The sequence below is a fragment of the Carlito syrichta genome, unplaced genomic scaffold (genome assembly GCF_000164805.1).
Source record: "Carlito syrichta isolate Samal-C Ts95f unplaced genomic scaffold, Tarsius_syrichta-2.0.1 Scaffold313246, whole genome shotgun sequence".
NCBI classification, from domain to species: Eukaryota; Metazoa; Chordata; class Mammalia; order Primates; family Tarsiidae; genus Carlito; species Carlito syrichta.
The window spans coordinates 159,018-174,154 of record NW_007257342.1 but is presented as its reverse complement, the minus strand read 5'-3'; the positions used below and the strand labels follow the sequence as shown (position 1 = coordinate 174,154).

The window sequence follows — 15,137 nt, the reverse complement described above, 5'->3', positions numbered from 1 at the left end:
ACTCTGTCGCCCAGACTGGAGTGTAGTGGCACGCTCCCGGCCACTGCAGCCTCGACTTGCTGGGCTCTGGCGATCCTTCCACCTCAGCTTTCCAAGTAGCTGGAACTACAGGCGCGCGCTACCACGCCCGGCTCATTTTTTGATTCATTGTAGAGATGAGGTCTCGCCAAGTTGCCCAGGCAAGTCTCGAACCCACGGGCTCAGGCAATCCACTCACCTCAGCCTCCCAAAGGCGCGGGATTACAGGCTGAGCCACCGAGCCCGGCTGGCTTCCTTTTATACCTCTCTCTCCCCCCACTGGCCACTAGACTCCAATCATCCTGGCCTTTTTTTCCCTTGTTCTTTCTTTCTTTTTTTTATTTTTATTTTTTGAGTCAGAGTCTTACTCTGTCACCAGGCTGGAGTGCAGTGGCACACTCACAGTCACTGCAGCCTTGACCTGCTGGACTCAGGTGATTCTTCCCCCTCAGCCTTCCAAGTAGCTGGAACTATAGATGGGCATCACCACACCTGGCTAACTTTTGGTTTATTACAGAGACAAGGTCTCACCAAGTTGCCCAGGCTGGTCTGGAATTCCTGGACTCAGGCAGTCCTCTTTCTTCGGCCTCCCAAGGTGCTGGAATTATAGGCATGAGCCACTGTGCTCAGCCTTCTTTCCTTTTTTCTAATATGCAGGCTCCTTCCTGTTTAATAATTCAATAAAATGTTATTTTGCATGGAATGCTAATTCTCAGCCTCTTCTGTTCGTTCACAGGTGTCAGCTGCGATGTTGGGTCCTTAGGAAGGCCATTCCTGACATCACAGCCTCTATCTCCTGCCATACACTTACATAGCACTTTGTCCTTTTTTGTTCCACTTTTTACCTTTGTAATAAAATGTTCAGTATTGGCCAGGCGCGGTGGCTCATGCCTGTAATCTCAAAACTTTTGGAGGCCGAGGCAGGGGGATTACTTGAGCCCAGGAGCTCAAGTCCAGCCTGGGCAATATAGCAAAACCCCATCTCTACAAAAAAATTAAAAAATTAAAAAATTAGCTGGGCATGGTGGCTGCACCTGTAGTACCACCTACTTGGGAGGCTGAGGTAGAAGGATTATTGAGCCTAGGAGGTCAAGGCTGCAATGGGCTGTGAGCATGCCACTGCACTCTAGCCTGGGCAGCAGAGTGAGTTTTTGAATTTAAAAAAAAAAAAAAAATTTAGTATTTCCATGTCTTTCTCTCCCAGCAGGCTGTAAGTTCCGTGAGGAAGAGTCCAAGGGGATGACCAGTTTGTAAACCATTGTTTCTAATGTAGTATGAAATAAGCCGTGAATGAGGTTGCATGTAATGCCACCAGAAGCATAGAGGAAGTCCGCTTCCCTGGACAGACAGCCCTCCCTGATGAAGTGCATTCAAGTCGTATTTTGAAGGATATCTAACAGTACATTAGGGAGAGGCCAAAATGCATGCAGGAAAGGCATTCTAAGGAGAGGGAATGAAATAAAGGCACAGAGGTAGCAATTTGCAGGAGGTATTGTTCAGGCAACACAAGTAGGTCAGTAAAGCTGGAGGTTAGAGTACTTTATTAAAGGGTAGAAGGCACAGGACAGAAGACAGCCGGCTGCAGGGGCTTGTGCCTGTAGGCCCAGCTACTTAGGAGGCTGAGACTGGAGGATCACTTGTGCCCGGGAGTTCAAGGCCAGCATGGGCAATTTAGGGAGATCCCATTTCTAAAAATGTAAAAAAAACTTAGTGGGGTGTGGTGGCATACACCTATAAGCCCAGCTACTCAGGAGGCTGAGGTAAGAGGATCGCTTGAGACAAGGAATTCAGTTCAAGGCTACAGTGAGCGATGATTGTGCCACTACACTCAAGCTGGGTAACAGAGCAAGACACTCTAAAAAAAAAAAAGGAGAAGGAAAAAAAGAAAATAGGGCTGGAAAGGTGCACAGCATCAGATTGTGAAGCTTACTGAAGGACATGCTAAGGAACTTGAAATGGCAGTGAGGAACCAGATCAGTTGCACAGTTCACTTAAGCTAAAATAATGGAACTTCACATCATTACTTAGAGGCTATTTCAGCCGTATTTTTATTACAGTTAAGAAACTGAGGCCTAACCGGGATCGGTGGCTCAGCCTGTAATCCGCGCCTCTGGGAGGCTGAGGTGAGTGGATTGCCTGAGCCCGCAAGTTCGAGACCCGCCAGGGCAACTCGGCGAGACCTCATCTGCACAATAAATCAAAAACTAGCCGGGCGTGGTAGCACGTGCCTGTAGTTCCATCTACTTGGAAGGCTGAGGCGGAAGGATTGCCGGAGCCCAGCAGGTCGAGGCTGCGGTGGCCGGGAGCGGCCACTGCACTCCAGCCTGGGCGACAGAGTGAGACTCCAACTCAAAAAAAAAAGAAAAAGAAACAGAGGCCTGGCCACTGGTCTTTGCCTTCCCTCTTCCCTTTTCTTAACTCATCAAGAAGTCAAGCCTCAGTCGGACAGAAAACCATGCCAGATCTGCAGGAGGGCACAGGAAGGGGTGAGGGGAGCAAGTCTCCTCCTTTCTCAGGGAGAGAATAAGACCATGGCCACACTCCTGGCCTTAGGCAGAAACCTCCCCAGAATAGGAAAACTCAGACATCCCAGTGCTTACCCAAAACCTCAAACGTGCCACCTCCCGGGGATGGTGATTGTCTGGCTTGTGGCGGCCTCCTGGGGCTGGGCCAAGGACATTGTGCCGAATGCCAGGGAATTCCCGCTAGTGCACTCATCACCCACTCAAGAGCCAGTGGCAGCCAACAGGCAATGCTGCACCATTAAGGTGTTTGTCAAGAAGCTGAGCTGGGCATTGTGGGCGATCCTGAGGGCCCTTTTTAGACCGGCTGTAAGAGAAGAAGAAGAAGAAAAGAAGCCGCATTTGGAAGCAAACTTGTGGAAGTGTGGAGGGCGCAGCATGACAGAGAGAGCCCTCCCCCGAGGCAGGAACACGTGGCTCCATTTCTGGCACCCCTACCAACTTGCTCTGTGATTTTGAATAAGTCATTTCCCCTCTCTGAGTTTTACTTTTCTCTTCTGCAAAACAAGCATGTTAAATGAGATGATCTGTAAGTATTGTTGACCAGTGCATTTTCTAGGTACCCGAATGGTTGTGCTTTCAGTATGAAATTTTAAAAGTTAGTCATAGCCTGGTGCAGTGGTTCATGCCTGTAATCCCAGCACTTTGGATAATGGAGATGAGAGGATTACCTGAGCTCAGGGGTTCAAGACTAGCCTGAGCAACTTGGCAAGACCTCGTCTCTACAATAAATCGAAAAATCAGCCAGGCATGGTGACACATGCCTGTGGTTCCAGCTACTTGGAAGGCTGAGGTGGAAGGATCACCTGAGCCCAGCAGGTCGAGACTGCGGTGGCCATGAGCATGCCACTGCATTCCAGCCTGGACACAGAGTGAGACTCCAACTCAAAAACATAAAAATAAGAGTCATAACCCAGGCTGGCTCAGCAGCAAGGCTGGGACCTCAGCTGTATGGACAGTGGAGGAAGCAGGGTCTCATGCGATAACAGCAGGAAGAAATTAATGCAGTGACAGGGCTGATGCCTGAGGAGTCACTAGAGAGAACTAATGATTTGGTCTGACAGAAATGACCAAAGGTGGTATCAATCTATTGCTGAGGATGTGGCAGCAGGAAAACAGGCAGTAACACTGTGAGAACGCGCACCATGTGCCAGGATTTGCTAAATGCTGAATGTGCGTACAGCAGTGTCCTGTTGCTGCTGTAACAAATTATCATAAATTTTAAAACAACACTGACATCTTATATTTCTGGAGTTAGAAGTCTGAGGCAGGTCTTAGGGGACTGAGATCAAGGTGTTGGCAGCGACGCATTCCCTCTGGACAGCCCTTCCTGGTCTCTTCCAGCTTCGAGAGGCTGCCCACATCCCTTGGTCTGTGGCTCCTTCCAGCAGTGGCATCGCTGCCATATCTGCTTCTGCCTTCCACCACCTTCTCCGACTCTGATCTTCTGCCTCCTCTTGTAAGGACTCTTGTGACTCCTTAAGCCACCTAGATAATCCAGGATAATCTTCTTATCTGGAGAGCCTTAGCTTAATCATATCTGTAAAGTCTTTTGCCATGTAAGCTAATGCATTTACAGGCTTTGAGTATTAGGTTGCAGATGTCATTGAAGGGCCATTATTTTATCTACCACAGGGCATCATCTTACGGAATCCTCCTAACCCCCCTCCTTATGTCATCTCTACTTCACAGATGAGGAGCATGATGCTTAGAGAAGTTAGGTCATTTGCCCAAGGACACTCAACTGGAAAGAGAAAAGGTTAGACGACATCTGGTATATGGTGTCATCTTGGTCTGAAGTGACCTGTCTTTTCAGATAGGACCCCACCCAGCTCCCAGGTGTATAAGGAATACAGTCTCATGCCTCGGAGAAGGCTGTCTGAGAACCAGGTGGGAATCTGAGACCTTGAAAGCCAGATTAGGGTCATAGCAGTCTCAGTGTAGGACTTGAGTGCCAAAACCCACCTGTGAGGGTTAAACTAATATAACAATGCATGGGAAGGGTGATTCTAGGCCACCCTTCATGCCAGTACACAGTGACGCAGTGGAATCTCAATGTTGGGGTTGAAGCTGCTAATGGACTGTTTGCTGAAGTAGGGACAGGCCAAGGAGATGGGCAGGGAAGGATCCAGAGATGACTACAGAGCTGAAGCACAGAGGGCAGGGACCAGCTACTGAGCCGATGCTAAGGGAAGGCTTTTCCAATGAGTAACATACTTCCTGCCTTAGTGGATTATAGGTGATACTGAATTTAACATGTCCATTTCTTCATGGCTATGCCAGGCCCTGTGCTAGCTGTTGCGGTTACAGTGGTGAGGACAGACATGCATTTTATAGTCAAGGAGGAGACATGTATTCAACATGTGGTTACAATATGGTGTGACAAGAATTGTGACCAGGAGAAGAATTGGGTGCTGCTGACAAGGGTGTAGGAAGAACTCCTGATGTAGATTTGAGGGGTCAAGGAAGGCTCCCCCAGAGAGAGGATGGGAGAATGAACTAGATAGAAGGAACGATATACGTAAGGGGCTAGAAGAACAGGAACCCGCGGGAACACAGCCCACGAGGCAGGAAATGGCAAAAGAGGCTGCTGAGGAAGTCCAGCCAAATCACAAAGGCTCCTGACTAAAGAGATAGAGAGCCCTTGAAGCCACTGCAGGGCCTTCGCACTGACTGCTCCCTCTTCCTGAAATACTCTCTTGGTAGCCCCGTGGGTGGCTCCTTCAGGTTCTTGCTCAAATGTTACTTCCTCAAAGAGACTTTCCCTGACCACCCTCTATAAAATAGCTGACCCATCACTCTCCATCTCTATCTCCTTCACCTGTTTTATTCTCCATAGCAAGTGTTATCACATGAGACTCTACATAGGCTGTAACTAGAGAGTAACTAGTATGGTTTTGTTCTGTGCTAGAGCCCTAGCACACGGTACCTGGTACATAATAAGTCCCCCGGGCCGGGCATGGTGGCTCATGCCTGTAATCCCAGGACTTTGGGAGGCCGGGGAGGGAGGATTGCTTGAGGTCAGGAGTTCAAGACCAAACTAGGCAACATAGCGAGACCTCAACTCTATAAAAAGTAAAAAAAAATTAACCAGGTGTGGTGGTGCGTACCTGTAGTCCCAGCTACCCTGGATGCTGAGGTGGGAGGATCACTTGAGCCCAGAGGTTCAAGGCTGCAGTGAGCCATGACTGTGCCACTGCATTCCAACCAGGGCAACAAAGCGAAACCCTGACTCAAAAATAATAATAGTAATAGATTAATTAATTAACAATGAATGAATGAATGGACAGAAACAAACTTTTGATGTTTAGGAGATAGAACCAATAGTTCTTTGGTAAAAGACGATATGGTCAGGGAAGGATAGGGAAGAGATGTGGGTCACATAAGGCTGCTGGTTTGGATAACTGGGTAGATGACAATACCACACCCTGATAGATAACACCAAGGGTATTAAGCTCACTATGATCTGAGATAAGACATTGCATTTAGGTGCATACCTGTGGTCTCAGATACTCAGGAGGCTGAGGCAGGAAGAGTGCTTGAGCCCAAGAGTTTGAGACTCCAGTGAGCTCTGATTGATTGCTCACTGCACTCCAGCCCAGGTGAGAGAGTGAAAGCCCTGTCTCACACACACACACACACAAAAGATTGCACTTTAGGAGGGTGAAGTATAGGGAGTCCTGGGAGGGGAAAGGGCTGCCTGTCCAGTAGTATGACAGTATGGAATACCTCAATCCTGCCGTTTATTAACCTTGGGGTTCTGGGTACAGTTGTCCCTTGGTGTCCATGGAAGACTGCCTCCAGAATTCCCTGGAATCCCTAAATCCACAGATGCTGAAGTCCCTCTATATTCACAGGCTCTGCATCCACGGACATGGAGGGCCAATTAGAATCACCCTACCTTTCTGAAACTCAGTTTCCTCATCTGCAAATTGAGGGCCATAATTCTTCCCTGGTGGAGCTGTTGCATTCTAGCATGCATATGCCAGGCCCACAGGAGGCATTCGAGTCATAGTTGCTGTTACTGTTATTATCATTAGAACATCTCTGCTAAAAAGTTGTTTCTTATGAGTCAAGATCTGTGTCCTGTAATCTTTCATTCTGGTCTTACTTTTGCCCTCTGTGCCAACCAGAATGTTCTTCTTCATATTCCCATTCTCCTTCCCACAGCACTCTCTTCTCCGTCCTAGACATTCCTCATCCGTCCTCCCAGAACATGATGCTCACCCAGTTCCCTCACTCTCCTGGCTGTTCTCCCTTAGTCAAGCTCCAATTTGTCACCATATGTTTACATATCCCATGCATATTGAGGCCAGTGCCTTGTGTCTGTTGCTCACAGCATCACCCTAGATTATGACCTTGGCAGTCCACACAAGGTCTTTTATTCCTTCTTCCTCACTCTAGCCCGTGCTTCCAAACTTGACACCTTCCTTCCTGGTCCTTCTTTGCAGATCTCACCTCTAACCCTTCTGGTAAGCCTCCCTGCTCCTTCTTTTCTGATCAAACACTGATCATGATCATTCTCCCCGTCCCTCCTCCAGGCCTGAACCATCTGGTTTGGGCTCCCACCTGCCCAGGAGTGAAGCTCTCCAGAGTCCCCTGGAGACCGCACTGTTGTAACTGACTGTCTCTGCTTCCTAGAAGCACTTGTCAGCACTGTGATGATCTGGCTCCTGCCACCCCCACTGCCACTTCTCGTCTCACCGCCGCCTCCACATCTGCCACTCTCTTCCCTCTTCTGTCCACATTTTTTTCTCCTTGTTTTTCTCTGTTCTCTCCTTTCCCTGCCCCTACTCCTGGATGTCTTAACTTTGGCATTTCAGGAACCAAAACCCTGCCTTCCAGCTGGCAGACCAATCCCACAGGATTGTCTATAATCTCTTTATAGCCAGTTATTTTGGTCCCACTTGCACTCTGAGATTTTTCTCACTTTCCTCTGGGTTTACACCTCTTTCAGCACTTAAAGGGTGACAGACATCTTAGATCAGTTAAGTGAGCTATAAAGGTTAGACTTCTGACTCGGCTGGGGATTGACTAATGAATCCAGGTGTGAAAAGATAAAGAGAAGGGTCACTTTGTTTAAAAGTGATTGAGACTTTTTTCCCCTAGTGAATTTTATCTTTTTTTTCCCTTTTTTTACACTGGGACAATGGAACTTACTGCCTCATCATGCAAGGAAGTCAAACCACAATAGACTGAATTTCAGAGAATGTTTTATGAAACCACAAATAAATACCAGGAATTGTGCTTAATGCTTTCATGTGTATACTCATTAAACATTCCCAAGATGAACCTCATCCTTGGTAACTAGATTAATTGTTCATTCATTCATTCATGAACTCAGTGACTATTCATTGTGCCAGGCACTGTGCTAAACCCTGTAACAGATTCAAAAATAAATATGACACAGTCTCTGTTCCCCAGGAACTCAAGTCTAGTGGCAGAGAACCGACATATCCACTACTGGGTATGACACATTGTGACAGTTGTGTTCATAGTAGTATGTACAAAGTGCCACAGGAGTAAAGAGGGCACCCACTAGCTCTGCCATGGAGAGCTGAGGAAAGGGTAGCAATGGAGGTGACTTTTGAGTAGACTTGAAGGATGAGTAGGAGTTTGCTAACATGCAATAAAGAGAATGGGCTTTAGTGTGAAAGGTCAGGGAGTGTTTTGGAATTGGTATGTCTGGAGTAGAGCCCTCGCTCATGTCTCTGGGCTTTTGCTCAGAGAAAGCAGGGGACGACCTGGGTCACAGAGCGAATGGTAGAGGCAGGGTTAAGCAGTAGAAGCTGGAATTGTCTGAGCCCTGATTCGTGTTCCTTAGCCTCCTACCCTCCATATACCCCCTGTCCCACCCCCACACACCCGTGCACTGCCAGGTCCAGTCTCAATGCCCTTTTCCCTGGCTGAGATGATGTCGTTAGACCAGCCCCTCTCCCAACCAATTCCCCTCATAAGGAGTCTGCCCCTGAGCTCTGAGGATTGTCCCCAGTAGATCTGGGAGGGAAGCAGAGAACCCTTCCCCATCATTTATCTGATCCATTCCAGTGTTCGGTCCTGAACCACACATCTGTCTGTGACCCTATAGATCCGAACTTCTGATCCCTATTGGCTCTAAGATGCTCCTTGCTTGAACATCCCAGAAAGGGAGCTGGATAAACCAGGTTGCCAGCCCTTTACTGAGGAGGAGCCACTTTTAATCCCCAAAGCATTAGGAGGCTGGAGTGAGTTTGTGCTGAAGGCTCCCTGCTCCTTATCTCCTACCATAAGCAGGAATGAGGGCAGTAGGGGAGAGGATTCTTTAGTTCCATGTTAGCTTAGAGATGGGTACTCAAAAAATGCTCCATGGCCTGGCTGGCGTGTCAGCAGTATCTGTCCCAAGATCTCTAGCCATTTCCCAAATGCCTAATTCATCTTAAATGATATTTTTAGTTAATTAATTGACTTTGTTGACAGATAGGGAAGCATTGGATATCGTCTGGATATCCAAGCTGCCTGAGGCAGCTTACGGATTAAAACATAATGTTTTCAAGTAAGTCTTTTAAGGATGAAGCATAAGGCGTAGTCCAAAAGATGAAAAAAGTAACAGTTACTTCCAAGCACCCCATGTTCAACACATGCACTGTAAATTGGCTGAAATCTTCCTGATAGGCCAAAAGGAGAAAGCATTGGGCAACCTGGTGTTCCCTTTCTTATACCTTAAAGCAAATAGAGTCTCCTGTAGGGAAAGCATTTTCTTCAAGCTAAAGCCTAATAGGGAAAGCATTTTCTTCAAGCTAAAGTGATTGTGTTTGGTCCTAAGAAAGGAGAATGAGAGGGTAAGGAATATGCAATGCACGTCCACTCAACACCAGGCCTGTGCAGAGCTCCCAGTCTTCTGAGAGAGATTGGCATGTACATTAGTTGCCTGAGAGAAAGTAGGTTTGATTGTGGAAAATGCACTTCCCTCCTCAGGACACACAAGGACTGGATTTTGGTCCAGGGAGCATGTGGGAGGGAAGGGTGACTAGATTTCAAAAGGCAGAGAAGGAGTCAGAACCATGTTTTCTACCTCGATTTTACAAAAATAACAGAGGCACCATCTGAAGCAACAGAAGCACTTTCAGAGTGATTACTATGCATGAGGTGCATTCACTCATTTCATCTTAACAAAAATCTTGTGGAGAAGGAATTGTTACTTTATTTTACAAATAAGGAAACTGAGGCTCAATTTGCTTAGGGTCACACAGTCAGTAAGTGAAATTAAAATTTGATCTCAGGACTGTGTGTCTTTTTTCCAGTATACCACCCTGTTTATTCAACCCAAAAGTTTTTCATTAAAGTTTCCATAAAGAATGGGAATATGGCCGAATTCAGTGGCTCAGCCTGTAATCCCAGCACTTTGGGAGGCCGAGGTGAGTGGATTGCCTGAGCCTGTGGGTTGTAGACTCACTCAGGCAACTTGGCAAGACCTCTTCTCTACAATAAATCAAAAATTAGCCGGGCATGGTAGCACGCGCCTGTACTTCTGGCTACTTAGAAGGCTGAGACAGAAGGATCGCCAGAGCCCAGCAGATCGAGGCTGCGGTGGCCAGGAGCGTTTCACTGTACTCCAGTCTGGGTGACAGAGTGAGACTCCAACTCAAAAAAAAAAAAAAGAATGGGAATATAACATGACATTCTGGCTACGAAGGACTGAGAGAACATGGTGCAGGGAACTTGATGACATGACTTAGCCTGGGACTAGAAGTTGGAATGTCTGGATTAATGGATAAGTGACTTGTCAGTTTCCCTGTCATTTCCATTTGCAGATGTTTTACTTGAGCTTTTTGGCTGAACTTAGGCCACAGTCAAGTCACAAGTGATTTTCTGTGATATGTCCACTCTGTGATAATCTTATGTCTCTCCAAATCCCTCCTTTCCAACCTCTCCACTCATTGCCACCCAAAGTTTAAGTTTTTTTTTTTTTTTTGAGTCAGAATCTTACTCTGTCTCCCAGGTTGGAGTGCAGTGTCATCCTCACGGCTACCACAGCCTCGACTTGCAGGGCTCAGGCGATCCTTCCACCTCAGCCTTCCAAATAGCTGGAACTACAGGCATGTGCTACCACATCCAGCTAATTTTTTTATTTTCTGTAAAGATGAGGGCTTGCTAAGTTGCCCAGGCTGTGCTAGAACCCCTGGACTCAGGCAATTCTCTTGCCACCACCTCCCAAAGTGTTGGGATTACAGGCCTGAGCCACCACACCCAGCCTCAAGCCATTTTAAATACTGTTCAGAATATGCCCTGCTCTCCCACACTTCTAGGCAGTTGCACATGCTGTATCCTTCAAGGATTAGCTCAAATCCCATCTCTACCTGGAAGCTTCCCCTGAATCCCTCTCTCTCTCTAACACTCCCACCCACTGTGGATAAGACACCCCTCCTCTGTTCTCCCATAGAACTCTGTACATACTTGCCTTTTTAGCATGATGGCTTGTTTGTTTTTAATAGAGATGTACTGCACAAGTAAGGATTAACTACACAACTAGGCTGCATGCAGGTAAAGTTTAGGCCTCCAAATGGCCCTCACTTCCCCTGGTTTAGGACCAGGCACCTTTGTGTTGTTACATGCCTCCCCCTTCTTCCCCTGGCAGTGCCCAGCAACTGCCACTCCCTCCCTTGTGCTAATGTGACTAGTGTTCAGGGCCCACTTATGCGTGAGAAAATGCAGTATTCAGCGCTTTTTTTCTGTGATAGTTCACTTAGTATAATGATCTCCAACTCCATCCAATTTGCTGCAAAGTCCATGATTTTGTTCTTCTTTATGGCTGTGTAATACTCCATCATGTATATGTATCACATTTCTTTATCCATTCCACTTTCAATGGGCAGTAGGGTTCCATGTTTTTGCTATTGTGAACAATGTTGCTATGAACATGCATGTGTAGGTATCTATTTGTAGAATGATTTATGTTTCTCTGGGTATATTCCTAGGAGAGGGATTGCTGGATCATGTGGAAGGTCAATTTTTAGTTCTTTTAGGCATCATCACCCTGCTTTCCATAAATATTGAACTGGTTTGCCTTCCCACCAACAGTGTAGAAGTGTTCCCCGTTCTCTGCACCTGTGCCAGCACCTGTTGTTCTTTGATTTATTAATAATGGTCATCCTTACTGGAGTTAGGTGGTATTTCATTGTGGTTTTGATTTGCAGTTCTCTGATGATTAGTGAGGGTGAACAATTTTTCATGCATCTGTTGGCTGCCTGTATTTCTTCTTTTGAAAAGTGTCTAGGCCAGGCTTGGTGGCTCAGCCTGTAATCTCAGCACTTTGGGAGGCTGAGGCAAGTTGATTGCCTGAGCCCACGGGTTCAAGACCAACCCGGGCAACTTGGCAGTAAAATTTAAAAAAAAAATCACCTGGCGTGGTGGCACGCACCTGTAGTTCCAGCTACTTGGAAGGCTGAGGCGGAAGGATCACCGGGGGCCCAGCAGGTCGACACTGGCATGGTCATGAGTGTGTCACTGCACTCCAGCCTGGGCAACGGAGTGAGACTCCAACTCAAAAAAAAAAAAAAAGTGTCTATTCATGTTTGTGCCTGCTTTTTAATAGAGTTGTTTGGTTATTTTCCCTGTCAGCTCATTTGAGTTCTGCAGATACTGTTGATGTTAGGCCTTTGTCAGGTACATAGTTAGCAAATATTTTTTCCCATTCTGTGGGTTGTCTCTTTACTCTCTTGATTTCTTTTGCTGTGCAAAAGCTTTTCAGTTTGATGAGGTCCCACTTATCTATCTTAGCTTTTATGGTATTCACTTTTGGGGATTTGGTCAGGAAGTTGTTGCCTACTCTGATGTGCATAAGTGTGTTTCCTACTTTTTCTTCTAGGATTCTTATAGTTTGAAGTTTTACGTTTAGGTCTTTGATCTAGTTAGAGTTCATTTTTGTATATGGTGATAGGTAGGGGTCCAGTTTCATTCTTCTGCATGTGGTCAGTTAGTTTTCCCAGCACCATTTGCTAAGTATAGTCTCCTTTCCTCAGCAGTTGTTAGTGATGGCTTTCTTAGGATGCGTTGATTGAAAGGTCGAGTTTTTCTTCCAGAATTTCTGTCCTGTTCCATTGGTCAATGTGCCTACTCTTGTACCAGTATCAGGCTGTTTCAGTTACTATGGCCTTGTAGTAAATTTTAAAGTCTGGACATGTGAAACCTCCTGTTTTGTTCCTTTTGCTGAGGATTGTTTAGGCTATTCGCGCTTGCAGAAAAGGGAAAAAATAGCCTGGCCTAGCAAGTCAGGGAAGTCTTCCAGAGGCAGCAATTTATGGAGTGAACCTTAAAATATGAAAAAATTTTGCCAAACTAATAAATAAACTAGGCAGAGGGAAAAACACGTACAAAGACATGAATGAGAATCAATGTTCGGAGAATTGCAAGAAGTATGGATATTCTGTGCCATCATTTGGAATGAAAAATATGTTTTAAATGCCAAATGTAAGAGAGGCAAGGTTGTTCTTTGTTGTGGATGTTTTAAGTCTTTATCATTCTGACAGTTTTGTCTTTAATCGTCAGATGGATTTTATCACAAGTCAGTAAAGATGTTATAGTCACCTTTGGTGAAATAAATAACTTCTTTATAGCTTGTGGCCTGCCTCCTCCCAAAAATGGTTTGATTTGACTAATAATAAAAGACACATCCACAGCAAGCCAGCTTGTATAGAAACAGAAAACAATAGCAATAGATAGGAAGAGAATGACACTATCTCCCAGTGCTCGTTTCCTTCCTTAGCTCATGTGGGGTTCAGGATCGCCCTCTGAGGGTGAGAAGCAGGTTGTCCAGCTTCAAGCCCGGCACATGGAAGTGCTCCTGGAAGTGCATGTGGGTCCAATAAATACCTAGTGTTTTCCTCATTTTCCAATTGATGCCACAGGTATTTCCTGACACTCTCATTCCTTCAGGTTTCCATCCCTCATGTTTTTTGGTAGGAATAATAATCTTTCTTGGCTATCCTTCAGATCCACTGCTGGAGCTCCTTCACCCAAACTTCTTTCAGAGTCTCTTGCTTTTTTAGTTTTTATCCTTTTAAAACAAATTACTCCATGCATAAAACTTAGAAAACTGAAAGGTACAAAAAAGAGTGCCCCATGATACTATAACCAAAGGACACTGAGTCAAATCTTTTTCATTTAACATTTTTTGACATAATTTCACACTTCCAGAAGATTTCAAGAATAGAACAAAGAATTCCTGAATTCCTTTCACCGGGGTTCCCCTACTATTGACATTTTACTACATTTGTTTTATCTCTTTCTCTCTCTTTTCTCTCTCTCTCTCTGTCTCTCTGTCTCTCTCTCTCTCTCTCTCTCTATATATATATATATATATATATATATATATATATCCATTTAAGAATAAGTTGTAGACATCATGAACTCCTATGTAAGTCTAAATGCTTCAAATACTAAATATTTTGTGTATTTGCAAAAGCAAGAAATTCTCCTACATGAATATTGATTTTTCTGTATGCCCTTCTAGATTTTTTCTATGTGCATTTTATTTATATTTAAATAAAATAATACAATGTTTATTTATAATGACTTGCTTTTTAGTGGGGGTTAGCAATGAAGATTGTGTGTAATCTCTTACCAATAAATATTCTACAACATAATTCTCCATCAGGATTTGACTGTAGATGGGTTTCTGGGTAGCACAAAACTTTTAAGAGACCACTGTGCTTCAGAGAACTAACTGTGCTCTTGCATGTCTAGTCTGAGATCAGTTGAAAAGCTCCAAATAAGCCGGGCTCGGTGGCTCAGCCTATAATCCCAGTGCTTTGGGAGGCTGAGGTGAGTGGATTGCCTGAGCCCGCAGGTTCGAGACCCACCTGGGCAACTTGGCGAGACCTCATCTCTACATAAAATAAAAAATTAGCCGGTCGTGGTAGTGCGCACCTGTAGTTCCAGCTACTTGGAAGGCTGAGGTGGAAGGATCGCCGGAGCCCAGCAGGTCGAGGCTGCGGTAGCCAGGAGCGGCCACTGCACTCCAGTCTGGGCGACAGAGTGAGACTCCAACTCAAAAAAAAAAAAAAAAAAAAAGAAAAGCTCCGAATAAATTAGGAAAGAGGCACGGGGGGGGGGGGGTGTGGAGAGCTCTGAATACAAATTTAGTCTTTATTCTGCTGCTAGTTGAGATTCAATGGAAAAGTTACAGCAGGAGAGTAAGCCAATAAGAGCTGTGCTTTCTAGAGATTAATTTGACAGTGTGTGCAGGATGGAGTAAAGGAAGAAGAAATCAGAGCATGAGTCATAATAAGTCACTTGGGTAAAATGATCCCTAGTTTTAAGGGCAAATCTCTGCCCAGGAAGAGCAGAGCCTTCTCCAGCATAATGAGTCCTTTTTCTCACATGTCTTTCAGAACTGGTTAAAGTCATATGGCTATCTGCTTCCCTATGATTCACGGGCATCTGCATTGCACTCAGGAAAGGCCTTACAGTCTGCAGTTTCCACTATGCAGCAGTTTTACGGGATTCCTGTCACCGGTGTGTTGGATCAGACAACCATCGAGTAAGATTTGCATAGGACATTGTACCTTTGAACTTCCTGGACATACGTTTGGGTTCACATTTGTCATGGCCTATGTTCAC

General features: G+C 45.6%; 1 protein-coding gene across 1 annotated transcript in view; it reads left to right on the top strand.

The window, feature by feature from the left end:
* The first annotated feature begins 2,648 nt into the window (after window positions 1-2,648).
* Window positions 2,649-15,137, top strand: part of MMP24 (matrix metallopeptidase 24) — a 37,318-nt gene continuing 24,829 nt past the window's right edge. Inside the window, exons 1-3 of the mRNA XM_021718683.1 lie at window positions 2,649-2,902; window positions 3,813-3,999; window positions 14,909-15,057. Coding sequence (XP_021574358.1) covers window positions 2,649-2,902; window positions 3,813-3,999; window positions 14,909-15,057 — 590 coding nt within the window. The remainder of the gene's footprint in view (window positions 2,903-3,812; window positions 4,000-14,908; window positions 15,058-15,137) is intronic.